This window comes from Betta splendens, chromosome 4 (genome assembly GCF_900634795.4).
Source record: "Betta splendens chromosome 4, fBetSpl5.4, whole genome shotgun sequence".
In the NCBI taxonomy this organism is placed as follows: domain Eukaryota; kingdom Metazoa; phylum Chordata; class Actinopteri; order Anabantiformes; family Osphronemidae; genus Betta; species Betta splendens.
Genome location: NC_040884.2, coordinates 17,809,660 through 17,828,712, shown reverse-complemented (window position 1 = coordinate 17,828,712; position 19,053 = coordinate 17,809,660). Strand labels below are relative to the sequence as shown.

At 50.1% G+C, this 19,053-nt stretch overlaps 3 protein-coding genes across 4 annotated transcripts; 1 reads left to right on the top strand and 2 right to left on the bottom strand.

Moving 5' to 3' along the window:
- The first annotated feature begins 91 nt into the window (after window positions 1–91).
- ccdc191 (coiled-coil domain containing 191) lies at window positions 92–7,327 on the top strand. Of its 2 annotated transcripts, XM_029148224.3 has the most exons (17): window positions 96–391; window positions 489–515; window positions 720–855; window positions 952–1,104; window positions 1,319–1,497; window positions 1,657–1,880; window positions 2,331–2,472; window positions 2,549–2,739; window positions 2,835–3,084; window positions 3,601–3,989; window positions 4,539–4,630; window positions 4,940–5,022; window positions 5,131–5,232; window positions 5,310–5,453; window positions 6,205–6,357; window positions 6,594–6,748; window positions 7,053–7,327. In XM_029148224.3, exons 1-17 carry the CDS (start codon window positions 317–319, stop codon window positions 7,192–7,194), a joined length of 2,637 nt encoding a protein of 878 aa, XP_029004057.1. In that variant the 5' UTR covers window positions 96–316; the 3' UTR covers window positions 7,195–7,327. The 2 variants fall into 2 exon arrangements, with proteins under 2 accessions (XP_029004058.1, XP_029004057.1); XM_029148225.3 differs by lacking the exons at window positions 6,594–6,748; window positions 7,053–7,327 and having other exon boundaries at window positions 92–391; window positions 6,003–6,344.
- zdhhc23b (zinc finger DHHC-type palmitoyltransferase 23b) lies at window positions 7,273–11,726 on the bottom strand. Its single transcript, XM_029148228.3, has 5 exons — window positions 11,477–11,726; window positions 9,911–10,062; window positions 9,140–9,826; window positions 8,386–8,553; window positions 7,273–8,311 (listed from the first exon to the last, which is right to left on the bottom strand). The coding sequence occupies exons 2-5, from the start codon at window positions 10,051–10,053 to the stop codon at window positions 8,038–8,040; spliced, it is 1,272 nt and encodes a 423-aa protein (XP_029004061.1). The 5' UTR covers window positions 10,054–10,062; window positions 11,477–11,726; the 3' UTR covers window positions 7,273–8,037.
- Window positions 11,727–12,137: 411 nt separating this feature from the next.
- Window positions 12,138–18,956, bottom strand: gramd1c (GRAM domain containing 1c). The gene is made up of 17 exons (XM_029147171.3): window positions 18,797–18,956; window positions 18,101–18,209; window positions 17,527–17,650; window positions 17,312–17,412; window positions 17,003–17,098; window positions 16,842–16,922; window positions 15,397–15,642; window positions 15,172–15,331; window positions 14,947–15,090; window positions 14,749–14,867; window positions 14,531–14,673; window positions 14,352–14,455; window positions 14,064–14,237; window positions 13,818–13,881; window positions 13,606–13,725; window positions 13,234–13,339; window positions 12,138–13,091 (listed from the first exon to the last, which is right to left on the bottom strand). Exons 2-17 carry the CDS (start codon window positions 18,194–18,196, stop codon window positions 13,023–13,025), a joined length of 1,947 nt encoding a protein of 648 aa, XP_029003004.1. The 5' UTR covers window positions 18,197–18,209; window positions 18,797–18,956; the 3' UTR covers window positions 12,138–13,022.
- Window positions 18,957–19,053: the final 97 nt, after the last annotated feature.

Sequence of the window (19,053 nt, the reverse complement as noted above, 5' to 3'; positions counted from 1 at the left end):
ACGGAATTGTATTTTATTTTATATCTTTATTGCGTTTTGACAACACTATTTTTCTTTGTGGGCTGGCGAAGTTGCTATGGTTACCGGAAAGACGCCTAAATAGAAACAAGCGTAGTGGGAGGTGTAGTCCTGAAAGACGTATTTGCTGGGACATTGAGCCAATAGAAATGTTCCGTGTAACTACATTTCCCAAAATCGTATTTGGTCCAACTTCATGGCTGTTGTGTGTAGAGTTTCATCTGACCTGTATCGTGTTTTGAACAGTTTATTCTAGATATAAAGTTTAAATTGAGTGAAAGTGGTTATCAAGAAATGGATGATGACGTTCCCAAGTCACAATCCCCACCGTTTTAGCTGGAGGACGCGAGCAAAGAGTGCATCTGCAGACAAGGTAAGTAAGGCAAGCATTTCCATGTTTCCTCCTGTGTTTTTTGTAAACAATATCACCTTACATATGATTTTTTTTTCAATATTGCATGGACATGAAGAATGGCGACATCGATCAGTGGAGGAAGGTAAACTTGAGTGCATTGCATGTTTATGAATCATCATTTATCTTTTTGTATTATTAATCTAAGCAGTCACAATGCAGAATAATGACCAATGGGCCACATTTTCTGACACTTATACATAAAATACACTGTATATAATGAGAGTGAGAGATATATCATTTACAGTTATAAATAAAATAAAAAGATGAGCTGCGTTTTTGTCCTCAGCGAGTGGAGAAGGCTTCAGAGTTTGCTGTGTCTGAAGTCTTCTCTCACAAGAAACCCCCCTCAGGAGTCGGCAGCCTGGCTGTAGCATTGCAGAGCTCTGACCAGTTAAGGGATCACGATGATGCTTACAGCGAAGGTAGGCCAGCTCTCCAGAGAAGCGTTTCCTAAAGCATTAAACAGAGAAGCTGTGCAGAAGCAGGCTGAACGCTGGCATTTGGATTGCTTCTTGCAGCTCAGAGTCTTCTGAGCGATTGGCTGGGCAGTAAACTGCGGCTGGAGCTGGAGATGGATGAGGAAGATGACCTGATATGCTCCACGGAGAGGAGAAGCCCTGCTGCTTTAGCAGACCCTCAGCCCACCACTCTAACTTATGACAACTTTGATGGTAAGAAAACTGTGTTGTTAGCTGCTGGTCTAATGTATTTATTTTATTTATTTTCAATATGCCTTGAATGGCCCTACAAAATACTAAGAAAGTTTTTTCTGTCTATGCCTGGAGACAAAGAAATCAATCTAAAAAGTTACTTTGTGTTACAACATAATTATCAGTAATTTTTAGCTGGTGAAGTTCTTCAGAAACTCCTCATTTGTCATATTAGATCTCTACAAGTGCCTGACTGAGGAAGAAGATCACAGCGCTGTTAACAGCTTCCTACAAGACCTGATGGAGCAAGAAGTGTTGGACTGTGGCATGATGGAGGAACTGGCTCTCGATGTCGGACAAACAAGGAGGAAGCTCAGAAATCCAATGGTCACCATGGAAGCGCGACACCAGCAGGTACGTTACTAAGTGAATCTCAAGCTTATTTCAAGCGGCATAATGAGATCTGAATGATGTGGGTTGGAAAAGTGAGTAGCACAGGGCGAGCGGCCTGGAACCAGAGGCCTCCCACCTCGCATTCTCAATTACAGTAATTGCCGCCGACTCCCTTTGAAGGTGCGAGAAAACAGAGCGCGGCGGGAGGCTGAGAGGCAGCGGCAACAGAGAGAGAGGGCGTCTCAGCTGGAAGTCAGAGAGGAGGCGAAGAGGAGGGAGCGGGAGGAGGAGATGAGGAGGACGCGGGAGGAACGTAGGCAGGAAGAGCTTTTGCAGCAGGAGGTGGTGAGACTGCGGCGTCAGATGGCGGAGCAGAGAGGCCTGGAGCAGCTGGCTAAACAGAGGTATGGTCTCCACGGCAACTATATACTGTATGTTAGCATCACTGCATGTGACCCTAGGCCCAAACATCTAATGTGCAAGTGGGATCTCTTCATCGACAAGGTGAGACTGTTGTTGTGTAACCAGCTGTTTGCACTGGCCATAAAATCTGTCCCATCATGAACATAATATGTGTAGAGCAGTCAAAGGTTGTCCCCGAATAGACATAAAGATGGATTAATGCAAATAGGATTATTATCATAAGGTAAGTTTTTTTAGGAAACCACTGGGAGAAGAGACAGGAAAGGTGAAGTAAGAATAAATAGTAAAGCAGATTGGTGTCTGAAGTTGACTTACAATAAATATGTAATAGCAAAACAGTACAAACTGACCTAACATAATGTTATATCATTTAATTTCTAACACAGCTTGCATTTGTGCTGTCATTGGAGACCTGTATGTTTATTTCCCAGGGAAAGGGAGAGAGAGGAGGCGCAAGGGGCAGTGAGAAGCCTCCAATCAGCTCCAGCACTTCTTGGAAAACCTCAGCAGCGCGACACAGATGGATATAAAGGACAAAAAATTCAAGCCAAGGTTCAAATCAACAACCTGAAGGTTGGTTTCTAAACTCTGTGCTTGTGCTTGCGTGTGGAGGAAGGTCCTGCAAACGCGTAATTGCTGCACATCTTAGTGTGTGCAGAGGCATTTCTCTGCATGGTACTCAGTGTTGCTGGACAGGAGGATGCGCATAGGGAAGGCGATGGCCCTGTGTGACTGGAGGAGGCAGCTGAGAGCGTGGCGCGCGTGGCGGGCCGTGGCGTGGGCCGCGCAAAAGCAGCGGGAGGTGGCCAGCGTGGCGGAGGCGCTACGAGCTGAGAACAGGCAAGAGCCAAAGGGAATAAATGCTGAGGGGCCACTTCAATATTTGGACGCTAATTAGAAGTCAATTACACACTAACATTTGCCGTCTCCGTCAGACAATGCCAGGTGGCTGTGGAGAGTGACCGGAAGCGGCTGCTACGGCGATGTCTGAATGAGTGGCAGCTGTGGTGCCGCACGGAAAGGGAACAACGAGAGCTTTTAGCCCGGCAGCAGGAAACCCGGCGCAGGATGGCCGACCTACTCAGCGCCGCTTTGACGGGCAAACTCCAGGCTGCACCGACCCCAGATCCTCAGCCGGCGACGGCTCCGCCCGGGGCTCCCGCTCCGGCGGGCGCCGCAGGGGAGGTGAGAGGTGCACAAATCCTCATATCAACAGCAACAATGCACAGGGATTCATTTAAGTCCTGACAGGTCTTTTTGCAACCGACTGAAATATTAAGACAGAACGAAATCCATTACTAAAACACCAGGTCGTACCCCGAGAGGCGATGCTGCAGGCTTAATTACTAACGAGAAAAACAAGTTTGGGGCTGAACTAAATAAAATATTTTCCTACAAACCTCCAAGTACAATATACTTTATCAGCCAGGGGGATTTGGTGAAGAGTGAGAGAGTTAAAGAAATATAGAGATAGAGAGGTGAAAACGCGTTAAGAATGAATGAGAGGAGTCAGTGTGGAAGCCTGAGAGATGGAGAAAGAGCTGGAGAAGAAGCTGGAGCTGCAGAGTGGGTCAACGTATAACAGTTAGAGTCACGCTTAGACTTTAGTTGCTTTTATATCAAGAACTCAGTCGATGAAGCCCTTAAGCTCCTCATGGACGGCGTTTCATGAGCTTTTCTTTGCTGGTTTGTTCTCTTTAGGAAGGTCACCCCACGCCGGTCATCTTAGCCCCCGTCACCTCTGCACCGCATCGCGTGGAGCCCACTGAGCCGTGGCAGGTGACCAGGGGACACGTAGCCCCGGACGCCGCCGAGCTCCGCGAGGCGCGGCGGCGAGGTGGAGGTGGAGGTGGAGGTCCCAACGCCGCCACGTCACCCGGCACCAGGTTGGAAAGCAGACATGCCGCTCAGCAGCAGATTATCACACAGCAGAGGAGGCTGCTGAGGGAGCAGCAGGAGCAAATCACAAGGCTGAGGCAGGAGCAGAGCATGATGGGATTGGAGCTGGAGATGGAGAAGGCGACGCAGCTTACCCGTCCGGCGGCGAGAGGCGGCTCGAGGACCCAGAACGTTAATCCCACAGAGCAGAGGTAGGCTCACCGCGCTTCACCGTGCAGGCGTTAAACCGGCTCCTGCTGCAGCTGCGGTCGCTGTCACGCCTTCGTCCCAAGTCCCAGAGTGCGCGTTTGACCTTGGAAACAACTTTTCCCCAGGGTCCATATAGAAGCTGTTGTCATGGAAATGTTAAAACTTCATTCATTTCTAGTAGAAGAATACCATTATACAGTAATATTGCCTCAGCTCTTTCTCATTACGTGGGGTAGCTCACTCTTCAGTGATGAGTTATGGCAGAATACAATTCATCAAATCTTTGTTTTTATGAGCTCCAGCGAGGTGAATTAAATTAGGTTTTCATGATCCTGAAAAAGCCCCATTTATGAAACCTAAGTAAGTGCACAGAGGAACAGATCAGCTGCACATTGAAATTCATGTACACGATCACACACACAGTCTAAGCTGAGGGTGAGTTTGCCTTTAGCTGAGGTTGTGGGCAAGGATGGGGAAGCTGTGACTGTGCAGACAGATTTATGACGGGCCTTTGTTCCCTCCGCTTGTGGCTGTGATCGCTGCTGTTGCAGGGCGGAGGGAGTTCCTGGAGAACCTGACAGTCTGTGTACGCCTCGGAGGAAAGCTGTCACACGCCAGACGTGCCCCCATCCAATCATCACGGGTCAGTCCGCACATTCCTTCTGTCTCTGGGAGCGTAATAGCAGAGGACAGACACATACACACACAAACATACACAGCAGAGATGCAATATATCTGCCTCCGCGTGCGATGAAACAGGGCTGTGGTTGTTTGTTCAGGTAAATTGGCCGACCTCCTATGGAGATATTACTCCTGCAATGAAAGTCTAAGGGTGTGTGGTCACCAAGCTGTACTGTTCTTTTTTTACTATGACTTCTATTTATTTGTGCGACACATGCATACTCTAAACATGTACATATGTTCAGCGTGCCCTTTTCCCTTTTGTTTGAAGCTATGGAGGCTCGTGCTCATCAACGCTCAGAAAGAAGAAAGGAAGTTGAGGAGCTCAAGAGGAAAAAAGAAGAGGAAAAGCTGGTGAGAGGCTGGGAAGCTGCGTCCTGCTCCAATGAACTGCTCTGTGAAATAATAGGAAGCTATGATTGTGTTAAAAGGTAAATTTAACCAAAGCGGACGACTTTCTAGGCTGAAATGAAAGCTGCCGAGGAGCAGAGGAGGAGGGAGGAGGAGGAGGAGAAACGCAGAGCAGTAGAAAAGAAGCGGGAGGAGAAGAGGCTGGAGAGAGAGGTGAGGCACAGACAGCAGGCGGCGTCGGTACACGCAGCGGAGGATCCACCTGAAGACGCCTCGTTTGCTTTGTGCAGAGGGAGGAGGAGAAGCAGCGGCAGCGGAGAAGGCACCAGGAGCTCCTGAAACGCTCCCGTCAACATTACGACAGATCCCTGGTGCTGAGGCGAGGCCTGGCGCCATGGAAACGCCTCCTTCAGCTCACACGGGCCAACGCAGAGGTAAAGCTCCAGCCGCGCACGGAGAGGAAACCAAAGCCGTGTTAAAGAAGAACGCGTCAATGTGATGTCCAAGGGTAGCTGATAACCCCCCCCCCAGACGTACATCTACAATGCATTACACAACCCTCAACAGCTCAATGGCTTAAATGTTTTGTAGCGCACAGACCAGTGGTGGGAAAAAATGCTTTCTAGCCTGACATTTCCTTTTCGCTCTGCTTTGAAGGAAATTGACAGGACTAATCAGGGGGTCTTAACTTGTAGCAACACAAAGGATTACTTTGCTCTTTGTGTTGACTGGCACAGTGCAATCACCGAACCCGAAGAGGTAGAACAACGCAGCAAATAAATCAACACAGCGAAAACACTTTTGAAATCAATAGGAACACTATTTAAAATATTTGATTTCTGTTTATGGTCGACTTTTCTTTTCTATAATGATTTCACCTGACCTTTATTTCATCCGTCTATTCATGTATGAAAAACATGAACATATACATTGTTTGCAAGTGCTGTATAGAAGTTATTATTACAAGCAACGCACCCTGACAGGTGAAAATAGTCACTCGGCTGAAGGGAACAGACATTTGAAGGCCAAGCACCCACACTCGCAACGCGTGAGATGGGGAAAAATGCCCAAACTACCCAGAGGCGAGTGTTTACGTTGCACCAGCCCCATAGTCTTCACCCGCTCCATACGCTCCCATGCATTCATCGGCCTGCATCTGTGCTTTGCTTCTAAATCACCCGCCAGCTGGCCCACACCCATCACAGTCTCATCCTCCTGAGGCGCTGCACGCTGGGCTGGCAGCAATCAGCCAGAGAGTCTGCGGCCGAGCGGGAGGCTTCTGCCGACCAGCTACACCAGCACTTTCTGCTTCGGAGGAGCTTAAGCTGCTGGAAAAGAGTGAGTGCACACCTGAAGGCACACACATGCGCACGCACCAGCACAATTACTCCGAATCAGAACCTCAGCCACCCGTGACCCTTGGAAACACTTTTTTCTAATCTCGACTTTTAGCTGCCGTCGACTGTGTTTTCATGGGCTCAGTTTTTAGGAAAGAGGAAAAGTTTGGACCATTCTACATTGAATTGCAGCTTTTCCACTGCTAAAGGATCAGTTATCTCTATGTTGGGTTCCAGCTAAAAGACTGGCGCATGATTCAGGAGGAGCGGGCGGAGCGTTTCTACCGTTCCCGCACGCTGAAGAGGTTCCTGGCGGCGATACTGGACCACGTGACCGAGGAGAAACTGGTGGAGATGGACCGTCTGGAGCTGGCTCAGGAGCACGACAACAGGTGTCATAGCTCTTTACTGTTAGAACAGTAGAAGTTAGAACCAGATGTATTCATTTTCTAATTAAATTAGTTATTTTTATTAAGAGCACTGCTATTATGATTACCATTATCATATTGTATGACCTACAAATCAGCAAACCGACCACAGCCTGTGGTTGAATGTCCACCAGCTGCCATTGTTAATAAGCCCCCATTAACAACATGTGAAAACTCATCAGGTGTTGTCACCCCTCGTCCCTATTATTCAGTTTCTTATTGCTCACGCTCTCGTCCCCGTCTGTCTCTCCATCTGCCTGCACTTCAGACGGGCGCTGCGGCGATGCTTCCTCACCTGGACGCAGCTGCCGTGTCTGCAGCGCAAGGAAAGAGAGAGGGAGCGGCGGCGGGAAAAGCTGGGACGGAAAGTTGCCGAGGTCCTGCCCGATTTCTGCTCCAATCCACTGTGAAATCCCTACGAGGAGATAAAGCTGCAGAGGAGGCGCTCTCAGCTCCAGCAGTATACGATGATACAAGTAGGGGTGTGCTCATGCTTTACATTTGTTTAATGAAAATAAATAAACAGAAGTGGATACAAATAGACCAATGCAATGTTTGTTACAAAAAGTGCAGAGTCTGATTCAAGATTGTACCTAAAAACATAACGTGATATATTCAGAACTCGGCAATCATTCATCATGTCGCACTGTAGAACTTTAATTAGACTCGCATAGAGATTCATTCATCACTGATAAATATGCATGAAACAATTCAGAGTGCCAAGATTCCCTCCGTTGTGAGCATCGATGCGCGTTCGTGGGAGGTGAACGAGGTGAAGTGTGCAGCTGTTTTGAGCCGGACTGACCACAAGTAGAGGCATCATCATATATTCCTACGCAGATCCACAGTTCCTTTATCCCACAGTACATTCTGCCACGCTCCAGCAAGGCACTAGAACGCCGAGGGGAACCGAGGGGAACGTTGGCGTCAGAAGGAGTGATGGGAACGCTAATATGCACTTGGCAGAAAGACGGATGAAAGGTGGAGCGCGGCGGCGGCAGACGTAGATAACCGAGGGCGGGATAGGGCTGCATAGAGGAGATGCCAGACATCAGTGACATTAATGGTGGAGAGTCTTATTGGTTTTGTAGACATTATTGGTAGGTGATAAAATCGGGGCAATTGCTTCCATAACCTTGTGGTAACAGTCAAGTTTACACCCACAGTGAAAACCAGTGAGGTTGAAATGTTGAAAGGAGCCACGGTGCCACCCAGTGGACGGGAGCAGAAGCTGCCGCTTGGTGACCGGTGGCTTACACCAGGTCTGTGGGGGCCTGATGGGGAAGCATCCCTTTGTCCCCCATGGTCAAGAACTCAGCCCAGTTGCTACGGAAACCTCTGGAGTAGACGCCGGTGTCCACGACGAGCCCCCACAGGGCGCGGCGGGCGCTCTTGTCCCGCAGGGCGGCGCGCGCCTCGCGCTCCGTGACGTTGCAGCTGATGTTGATGACCTGCACCAGCAGCAGGTGGAGCAGGCCGCCGGTCACGATGCTGCAGTACCAGGCGCAGGTGAAGCAGAGGGCGGTGCTGGAGCAGACAGGGACGCGTTGACATAGAGGCGTGCCGAGGCACTGCGCGACGCATGAACAGGTTCCACCTACCTGTACTGGTTGTAGACCCCCGGGCAGTAGAGCAGCGCGGTCAGCAGGTACTGCCCCGGACACACGCTCTGCAGCACCAGGCCGATCCCGTACAGAGACGTCAGGAGGAAGAGGACGAGCGTGAGCAGGAAGCTGCGGTGATTGGCCTGTCCCACGCAGCCGTTGATCCTGCCCCCAGAAACGGGGGGACGCACGACCAGAACACACAGGCAGACAGAACATGGTACTGAGACTCGGGTTACACACATGCAGGAGCGCAAACAAATCGATAAACACACACACATGCGCAGGAGCACACACACACACACACACACACACACACACACACACAACACGGTACTGAGACTCGGGTTACACACATGCAGGAGCACAAACAAACCGATAAACACACACACACGGAGGAGCGTACGCACGCACGCACACACACACACACACACACACAAACAAACACATGCACGCAAACAAACAAACAAACACACACTCAGAACACAATACTGAGACTCGGTTACACACATGCAGAAGCACACACACACACACAAACACACACGCAGGAGTGGGTGGCAGCTGAGGGATGTTTACTTATAGCTGCACTTATAATGTGTGATTCAACGTACATATGTGCACAGACAAACACTCGCTGAAATGAATGAAAGGTATGAAAGGTAAATGTTTTTAAGCTGAAGAAAAGCCTAGACAACTTCAGCAGCGGGTCGAGGAGGACGCCGGTGACGGGAGGAGTTGAAACGGCACCCACCAGACACAGTGGTGGTCCAGACGCAGCACGCAGACGCCACAGATCCGACAGTGTCCGGCCCTCGGGGGCCGCGCCAGCCTGCACACTGGGCACCAGTTCCTGCGGCTGGTTTCCTGTAGCTCCACCCCCATCTGCTCCGTAGCTCCGGCCCGGCTGGTCACGGTCATCACCTCCTGCTGCCCCCCGTTGAGGAGGGGCTCAGAGTCTGCCAGAGGCCTGTAATAGGTCACTGTGCTGTGGACGGCGTCCCGTTTCGGCCGGACAAGGCCCGGTTCCCTCTTGGTGCGGAAAAGAGCAGCCAGCGTGAGGATGACGCCAGCCGTTACCGCCGCCAGCTGGACCGGGCTCACGTCCCCCCGGGGAAACACCTCCGCCACGAACAAGTAGTACATGTACCCCAGGGAGAAGAGCGCCAGGCTGAGGAAGAACAGCGTGCGCCCCTTCTGCCGGTGGGTGACGTAGTAGTACCACAGCACCAGGCCCGGCAGCACCGTCAGGACCACGGCGCCCATCAGGAAGTGGAGGGCGGCGACCCGCAGCAGGACGGGAAGCAGGACGAGGGGGGGGACGATGGACAGGTCCACCCGACGCGCTCCGCCCCACGGCCACGGCACACGGAACCGGTCCGACAGGACGGCAGCTACCTGAGAAAAGGACTCGGGCTTCTGGGGCTCCCGCTTCAGAAAGCTGAGGGAGCAAATGACAGGAGCGTTCTAACGGACTCCTGTAATAAATACGTATTAATGAGGACTTTTACGGGCGGCGTCTCACCGGTCGCAGGCGTCGTCCAGGTCCTCGCAGTCGCAGCAGCAGGCGGCCACGTGGCTGCGCTGCCCGCGCCGGTTCACGTACTCGCAGCAGCACAGCGCCTCCTCCCCCTCCGCCCCCCGCACCTTCCGGGCGCGCGCCTTCATGACCTTCACCTGTGACAAAATGAACGCCGGGAACTCGGATTTCGCGGCATTTGGGAGACGGGACGCGAACCTCGATAATTGGAAACGGCGCGAAAAAGCACTTCGCTGAAATGAGCTTTGTGCGTCGCCTGCGTTTTCAGATGCGGGAGGGGCTCCGGGCAGATTTCCACCACAGACCCTGCTTATTTGACTCAGCCCAGTCCACCTCTAACCCCCACATCTGTCACACATCTGTCATTCTTTAATGACGCGCAGCACCGCCGCAGCCCGCCGGCGTGTTTGGGCAGCACAGATGGATTTGGGCTGAGGTGAGGCAGCGTTTAGAACAACTGCAACGTCGTCTCCGTAACAAAAAACAAGACTGATGATGGGCCAGGGAGCCACTAAGGCAGATTAATCCTCCTACTCCGTTAAACCTGTCTCTGGGGGCGATCCGAATGAGCAACGAATCAAAGCGCGGCCCTGGTGTGTTGTCATTAGTCAGCATGTGATCAAACTAACATCGGGGTCAGAGGAGGTCACAAGCATCTAAAGGATGGAGTCTGCAAGAGCCTAGAGACAAGACAAACCATGTTGTGTGCACTGATGAATGGCTGTAGTCACACAAACACCTGCTCCATCAAAAAAATAGTGCTCAGCGGTTTTATGATGTAACAGAGATTTTATGTTATGAATCACGTCCTTTATTATGTACAGCCATATAGAAGAGAATGAATGAATGAAAGAATGTGAGCGATGGCTGAACGTGACTGGACGCTCCGTCAAATGATCAGCTTTCTTATTTATATGGAAGGCAGGAGGATTTGTCAAACTTTGACCTCTAGATGTAGAAAAGTCACTTGGACTTCGATGAACAAGGTTTTTGCCGGAACTGATGCCTGAACTGTAAATTAAAAAAAGTTTTGTGGTGTGTAATATCATATCAGACACTTCCTTTGAACCGAGCGTGTGTGTGTGTGTGGGGGGGGGGGGGGGGGGGGGGGGGTTATTGTACTGTAACTGAGACCCCGGAGTGCTGTGTCCCCCCCCTGCCTTTCTGAAACAATATATAAATAAATAATAAAGAAGTAAATTCAACAGAAAGCCCACGTCTGGAACTTATTACCATCAGGAAATAAACAGTAGTTTTCAGGGACCCCAAACGTTACGCATGAAACGACAGTTGAAGACTTCCTGAACAAGCAGATCACCGTAAACAGCCCCACTTTAACAGAACCATGTCATGTTCTCACCTTTCTACAGGTCGCGTTACTGTATATGTTTATGATAATATTATTAGTATAGTAGATAACGTTGTTTTCTATATATCTACCTATATATACTTGCATAACATCCAGGTAATCGCGGTCACACTTGTCTCAGCTGCGTCCAGCATGTTTCCAGAACCGAACCGCACAGAACACGAGCACGCAGCCGAACCGACCTGGACTCGGAGCCGCTACATGCCGACGCTTCCCAGCGACCGAACACGCACCGAAGCCGCTTCTCCGGCGGCTCCTCGGCCGAACTCTCCCTCCGGGTCCCGGCTCTCGTATCCGGTGTCGTCGGGAGCTACATGCCAGAACAGTCGACCGGGACCAGAACAGTCGATCGGGACTAAACAGGGGTTCGCGTACGCGGGATTGACGCCGAGGTTTGGTCTCCGGTACAGAGACCGGAAGCGGTTTCACTTTTGACGTCAACGAGGTGGACTTTCCCCGCCCAGAACTTAGGACGAATAGTAACGAAGTAACGTCATAAGTACAAATATACTTATTATATACTTCAATAAAGTTTGGAGCGTAATATGGCAGTTTTTACTCCACTACGTTTATTTGACTGATTTTTAAATAGGAATAATGGCAGAGTAGTAATGGCGAGTATTAGATTGAGGAAGACTGTACGAGCGAGTATGTAGAATTTTAATTAACACAGACAGAACATCCTACTCTAGAAGATCATTTAAATAAAATGCAGTCGAAGTAAAATCAAAATTAAAATAAAGCAGTTTGACTCAAACCAAATTACTTTGTATCTTAAAGACAGAATGACTGTGTAAAAGGTAGAGGTTATTTTGTATACACAGTAAATAAGGAAACAAGGTGTGCCTTTAAATTTTATAATCCAAAGATGGAAGCAGCGTGTTCTAAAACAAAGTCCAAGTAATTTTGTGCACATGCCTACAAAAAATGTATAATGTGTCTAGTGTTCAGAGTGTAATGAGGCAACGAGCTCAGCCCACTGAGCATCCAACAAAATAAAACAGTTAAAGTCCAACTAAATTGTGCATTTTCAGTTCAGTGTGGAATTATATAAATATATAGAAACACATCACCACGTGAAGATGAACCTTCATTTGGAAAAGCTGGAAGCTAATGAATTAACCTAAATGCGCTTTGAGAAACGTCTAGCGTATTTACACACTAGTTGCGGTGGATAAAGCATATAAAAAAGATTTTAATGTACATTTCAAGTTGCAGCCAGTCCTTTATAAATAGAAATTTTCTAGTTACAGAAGAGAAACATCTGAAATTAAGTTACTTTTGTTTATTGACAGAAAAAAAATAAAACAAACTAAAACAGCCTTATTTACCAGGCATCTGTGCAAACAATAGAATAGATAAAATTGTTTTAAATATGAATTCCCAAAGATAAAACTAAATTCAAGGTAGGTATAACATTTGTGGGTTCAGGCTCATCTAGGCAGGAGGGTTTGCTGAAATCTAATGCTACAGTAAAAGAGAATCCTTCAGAAATCTGCACCCACTGCCCCCAGAGTGGCCGACTGATGTAACTTTGCCCTCCCAGCAGTCAGTCTGATGTCTTGAAAACATCCCGGCGCCTGATGCTTTGGGATGTGTAACCCTTGACAACACAGAGCACGTCAGGGATGTGGGAACGTCTGCGTGGAAACATCACTGGATACGGGAGGGAGCTCCTCAGCACTAGAACCTTTAGGTTCCTCCGGTTCCGCCAGCGGGCGCTCAGCATCACTGCGCCGTTGCAGTTTGATTGGTCAGAGCAAAGTTCTGCTGCAGAGCCACCAGAGAGCTGCGGAGCTGTGAAGAGGAGGAGAGAGAACAGCTTGTGTCGTATTGAACATGCACTGTATCTTTCTCTGCAGGGAGGATCAATCAACGTATACAAGACATTCATTTTACAGGTAGGTTTTTGGTAATGATTCAAAACCAGCTGACATACCTGTTCTAAAAGGTTGATGGAGTCCTGCAGTACATTTTTCAGTAGGTACATCTCTTCTCTCGTCCTGAACCCAGGGTCCGGCCTGGGGCCATATTCTGGGGCCAACCTGTCAAAACAATTAGACAAGGACCATTCATTTATATATTTTTTAAATGAAATTAGAGAAGAGATGAACATGAGGTCTAGAGGTGCAACTTGCATAATCCCATTTACTGCAACAACGCAGGCTGCCTAAAAGCCCCAGACAAGTGAGGCAGAGGAGAACTATCATCTTCCTCTTCTCCACCCACAACGGGACTTCTGCTTTCCAAGTCGCAACTACTGACGAAGACTCACGATGCGCACGTTGCACAACAACAGACAACTTCTGACCTGGCCTCGTTCCGCTCCCTGAGCCGGTGCTTGGTGCTCAGGTACATGCGGTGGGCGACATCCTCCATGGCCCACAGCTTGAAGAACAGGCCCAGGTTCAGCACAGTCAGGATGAGCAATCTGAAGAGAGACATTCACTTTCAAACAGCCAGGCCAGAGCAGAACAAAGATACTTTACTTAAAAAAAAAAAAAAAAGTGAGGCACAACTCACATCACACTCATCCCAGCTACTATAGTGGTTGTGTTCCATCTGGAGTCTTTCATCTCTATGGGGCCTTAGAATAGAAAACATATCAGATCAGCACATCTTGACTGATGTGTGAAACTATTGTATTCTACGTGTCCATCTACTTTTCAACGCAAATATTGTCTTTGAGATGTTAGATCTCAGATAGAAAGTCCTTAAATGTGTGGTTCCATGGACCTATTCCTACTAGGATCATCAGAGGTGCCGTACCCATGCTGCCATCTCGGTGCTGCTCGGGGTCTTGCCCGTACGGCTTGTTGGGCTTCATGTGCTCCTGCAGAGTGCGGCTGTACGTCCGCCTCCTCCGCCGGAGGCCGCCCATCTTCCCGGCGTCGCCGCCGCCTCCCTGAGTCATCTCCGCTTCCTCCTCCAGCAGTTCTGCTTCTGCACGGAGTCCGAACACCAACTGAATCAGGCGGTGCCGGCCGTTTTAACATAACGGAGTCTCCTGGCGGAGCTTCGATGACTCGGCATTTAACAGGCACGAGTGCAACTCACCCAGCTCCCTGAAATAATCCTCGATGCCGCTCCAGGAGTTCTTGGTGATGAAGGACTTGACCAGGCCCCATGGCTGCTTCTTGTACTTCACGTCCGTGTAAACCCTGGCAGCACATCCCATGTTGTAAACAACGGTCTCAGAAGACCTAGGACAATAGACGTGCGATAGGACACCTCACCTGAGCCGACACTTCCGCTTCGAGTTACGTATGATGTAGTATCTGTTCTGCGTGTAGAAGTAGTCGTGATAGGGGACGTCGTGAGTGTAGACCTCTGAATCCACTAGGTAATACTGACCATCCCTGGATTCTTTGTAAAGCGTCTGGGGGAAAAATGAAAGGCAAATAAGCAGCGGTAACATTTATTCGTGCATGGTTTGCTATTCAGGTCAACGCACCTGGTTCTCCGTCGCCGTGGAGAACTTGCCGATCAAAGGGTTGCTGATTGTTATCGTGTAGTTCAGACTCCGTCTCATGTTTCCAGAGCCGTCCTTCTGCCACGACGTGAAGCTGGCGTCTGGACACGCAGGCAATGCAACAGGTTTGGAAACGGCGGGTAAAGTGGGCTCGAGACGTGAGGCGAGAACTGGTCTTACTGGTTATTTTCCTGACGCTCATGAACCTGCGGGTGAAGCCGGAGTCGGTGAAGAGCAGCTCGAACATCTTGTTGGCGCTGATGTGGAAAACCTTGTTCAAATAGAGGCGGCCCTGCACCTGGGACAAACCCACCCGCTCCTCCACTGGAAGAGAGAACGAGCACAACGTTAGAGCACAGGACCACGGAGCGCACGGGGTCCGGCCTTCCCCAGCAGCGCTCCCACCTTCCTCCAGGCTTTCGGACCCGCTCAGCTCAGACACGCCGTTCTCGTTGGCGTTGAGGTCGAGGGAGAGCGCCGAGCGCTTGGACAGACGCTCCTGCGCCAGGCGGTCCATCGACGGGACGGGACTGCGCCTCTGAGACGGGGTGTTGCGGGAGTCATCCTGCAGGAGGACAAAGGTGACGACATGCACAGAAGACCCGCGTTCTGAGAAAGCCGCGTCAGTACCGTGGTGGCGGAGGACGGGGGGGTGAAGGGGGAGGGCAGGTCCTCCCCTTGGGGCGTGGAGGCCTCGAGGGGTGCGTGCTCCGCCACGGACGTGCGGCCCGAGGGGGTCCGCTCCACCTTCCCCGACCCGTCGGTCAGGCTCGATTCTGCTGTTGACTGCAAGCTCTCCATCTCGTCATGGCTCAGGCCCAGGTCTTGCCCATAGTGCTGCTTTAGCATCTGCCAGAAGTCCGAGCTGGTCAGAGGCTGGAGGGTTGAAACGGAGATGGGACAAATTAGAGCCCAGCCTGTGAATGTGCGTGTGGGGAGTCTAATAATGGGAAGATAATTTGGGCTGCAGGTACCTGGCAACGCAGCGACACAGTATTATTTACAGCCTGCTCTGCTTACACAACAATTAAACTTTATTGTCTCTGAACTGCCTGGATACTCACGCTCAGTTAACCCTTTGCAGTCAAGACAAGCACAGTCAATGAAAAAAGAAAAATATGTGAATAACTGATACTGAATAAATATTTCAACTAAAGATCTGTCACTTAGAGGTGACGTGTGCTACAGGCCTGTTTATGTAAATGAATAAAACGTTTCCTACAACATTGACGCGCTTCATTTAACCGTCAGAAACCGGCTACGCGTTTACTCACTCGTCAGCGGACATTTCCCCCTCAGCCGTGCGCGTGGACGGCCCGTCGGACGCCGATCTGGAACCTGGACGCGCCGCGCACTCGCATTCAGGAAGTTCTGCTCGCGAGCGATCGGGACGCGCAGCCGAGACCGACCCCGAGTTTAAAAACACGGATAAAAACCTCGATCCGTGTCCGAAGTTCGGTTCGGTTCGCAAACACGTAAGACTTAAAAAAAAGGGATCGGGGAGAGCCGTTTGTGTTGATGCGGTTGTCGCACGAGCGTCGGCTCCGAGGCGAGCTGCGGAGAACGAAGCCCAGCCCTCGTGACCACACCTGGGGAGGAGGTCGCTGAACTCCCGACGCTCGTGTTTTTAAACGCAGGTGTTTGCGCTCCAGTCCCCAGCAGACGCGCGTCCCCGCGGACGCGAGCAGGGCGTCGACGGGCGACGTGAGGTTTAGCAGAACATCCTTCCCTTCTAACAGTTAATCATCTATAGGAAACAAGTGTTTGATGTAATATTTTGTTTCTCCCGTTCACCGATTTCTTGCCTCTTAAACGGTTGTGTTTGGATGCGGGTGCGTCTCTTGGACCTACGTCCAACCTGTGCAGCCGTGTACAGATCTTTACCCTGCGGTCCACGCAGCGGCACGAGCAGCAGATAACCTCGGGCCGATTAGATAAGTGCTGCACTACAGGGTAAAAGTCACAGACCTGCTGGAATTTAGTCACAGCTGGGGAATCGTTTGACGGCAGCAAAGTCTCTATTGTTAGCGTTAGAGTGACTGTGTTGGTATCACGTGATCAGAGCAGGACTTCACCTTCTCCACCAGCGCGCTTTGCCACATGCGGAAAACCGCCTGGTAGCTTTTCTCTCTTGCCGAGAAGGAAGTGAAGAAGAACTGCGGAGGTAAAAAATTAAAAATCAGGAGACTTTAGAGCGTGACCTCTGGTCGTTCGCTTGCTCACGAGCGCAACGTGCCTTCTCCGCGTTGGTGTAGATCTGGACGGCGTTGGGAATGAGCCGAGCCGTTTTCTCCCTCGTCACATTCACAATGTCTTTAAGCATCAGAGAAATCTATGGGAGGAGGTTAAAGGTCACAGAGGTTCGAGCACACACACACACACACACACACCCTAAATCAAGCAATATTATGGATGAGATCCTGTCAAACAGGTCCTCCCACACATCATTTTATCTCTTTTTATTTGTACAATCTCACTGTTGCACCATAAAGAGTGTCTCCAGATTATTGTCTGCGTTCACCGTCCCTCTTCGCCGTCTCATTACCTTTGTCCCTCGGAACACATTGCTGTAGAAACAGAGCCAGTTGTCTGAGAGATAGAGGCGTCCCTGAAGGAGGATGTCTCGCTGGAGGGCACATGGGTAGTCTGTGTGTGTGTGTGTGTGGGGGGGGGGGGGTACAATGCAGCTATTAGAATACTGCAGGCCTTATAATAAGCACAACAACAATTAGGGGCTTCCAGGAAGTGACTGCAACTCACCCACTATGAGCCGCTCGAACTCCGGCAGCTCTTTGAACAGCTTCTTGAATTCCTCAAACCTCTGCTTGTAGGTGGTGACGGGGGCCTGAGGCGCAGCCATGCACTGGCCCTGAGGGTCCGAGCTCTGACGGGGCAGAGATCAACGTTACTCACACACACACGTGGTGTAATGAAGCTGAACCGTATGAAACAGACCAACTAGTCAGAGGCATCACATCCTGATTGTCCTGCAACTTCCCCCAATAAATTCATATTAAACTGAGGATTATTAGAATTAGAGACATTACTGTGTATGACCCAATGCTCCAGAGGAACCTGTGTGGAACCTCTGTGTTTTACCTTTACATCATATATTAAAAAGATCTTACAAACTGCCTACTTCCATTTTAGGAATATTACTACAATTAGGTGTAGTAGAACTAGAATGGAAAATGAACGACTGTATAAAGTGCCTAGAGATGACTGTTGTGACTTGGCTCCATGTAAATAAGTGAACCGAACCACCAGAGGGCAGTGACGTCCGATTTCCCGAAGCATCAGTAGCTTTATGTCAACCAGAGTACAGTTATTTTACCTCCTCATCGGAGCTCCACCGGAGGTCCACCAGAGATGCGGTCTCGTCTGTGACGTCATCGCTGGCTACTCCGGACCGGTTGGATATTTGGTCCATCTGTTCGGTGGTGCTGCTCGGAGTGAAATGCGGCACAACGTCAACTTTGCGGCTTTAAAACCAACTTTAAAAAAAAAAAACGAGGCGAGCGTGATGTAGCAAGTCCCATTAAACTGGGAACTCTCGCAGCCACACATGGGGCGTCTTTATCCCTGCAACATAACTGGTTTGACTGGGACGGCGACACCGAGGGAGTGTTGTCATGCCAGTGGACTGAAACTCCTAGTGTGCGTGTTTTCAGACATCCGTGGTGCCTCGTAAAACGCAAAAGGGCTCAATAAACAGCGGATTACGCATAAAAATGTTAACTTGCATTTCATCCGTTCACCTCGCGTAATATATACGTTGCTAGTAAGCTGCCAACTGTTATCTGCACACAGTATGCTCCACTGCTCCGTTTCTACTAGGGGTCAGATTCTGTGGGCTGATATCAACTAATCGGCGATCAGTCGTCAAAGATGGCGAGTCTCACCAAAACCAAGGCGATGAAAACCTACGAGATCCACGCATGTAAAGGCGTCAGCCATGTGGCACGACACCTTTACGCACGGCGCCAGCAGCTCTTGTCGTGTCTCCACATGCACGTCGCCAATCACTCACCTGACGCGTAGAGGACCCAGGGTTTCGACTGTCTCTGCGACCGAGTTGGGTGCAAAATGAAAGATCAAGAAAACTCGAAACCAACGACGAAACTCCTAGTGCTAATGAGAGCAGCGTGCTCCCGGTCCGACGTGCAGGTGCGTCTCATTCAGCCGGGTCAACATACCTGCGGGGAGGCGTCGTACTGGTGACGTCCTCTCATTTAAGCGGACTCTAATTACAGCCATGCAGTTGTGGTATTAAGCAATCAGCTGAGC

Coding starts and splice junctions, on each gene's coding strand:
- ccdc191 (XM_029148224.3), top strand. CDS start 317: ATGATGACGTTCCCAAGTCACAATCCCCACCGTTTTAGCTGGAGGACG. Junction 392..488: donor AGAGTGCATCTGCAGACAAG/GTAAGTAAGGCA, acceptor ATGGACATGAAG/AATGGCGACATCGATCAGTG. Junction 6,749..7,052: donor GCTCAGGAGCACGACAACAG/GTGTCATAGCTC, acceptor CCTGCACTTCAG/ACGGGCGCTGCGGCGATGCT.
- zdhhc23b (XM_029148228.3), bottom strand. CDS start 10,053: ATGAAGGCGCGCGCCCGGAAGGTGCGGGGGGCGGAGGGGGAGGAGGCG. Junction 9,827..9,910: donor CTGGACGACGCCTGCGACCG/GTGAGACGCCGC, acceptor TTGCTCCCTCAG/CTTTCTGAAGCGGGAGCCCC. Junction 8,554..9,139: donor CTGGACCACCACTGTGTCTG/GTGGGTGCCGTT, acceptor TTCTGGGGGCAG/GATCAACGGCTGCGTGGGAC.
- gramd1c (XM_029147171.3), bottom strand. CDS start 18,196: ATGGACCAAATATCCAACCGGTCCGGAGTAGCCAGCGATGACGTCACA. Junction 17,413..17,526: donor GTTCGAGCGGCTCATAGTGG/GTGAGTTGCAGT, acceptor ACACACACACAG/ACTACCCATGTGCCCTCCAG. Junction 14,868..14,946: donor GAGCGTCAGGAAAATAACCA/GTAAGACCAGTT, acceptor CTGCGTGTCCAG/ACGCCAGCTTCACGTCGTGG.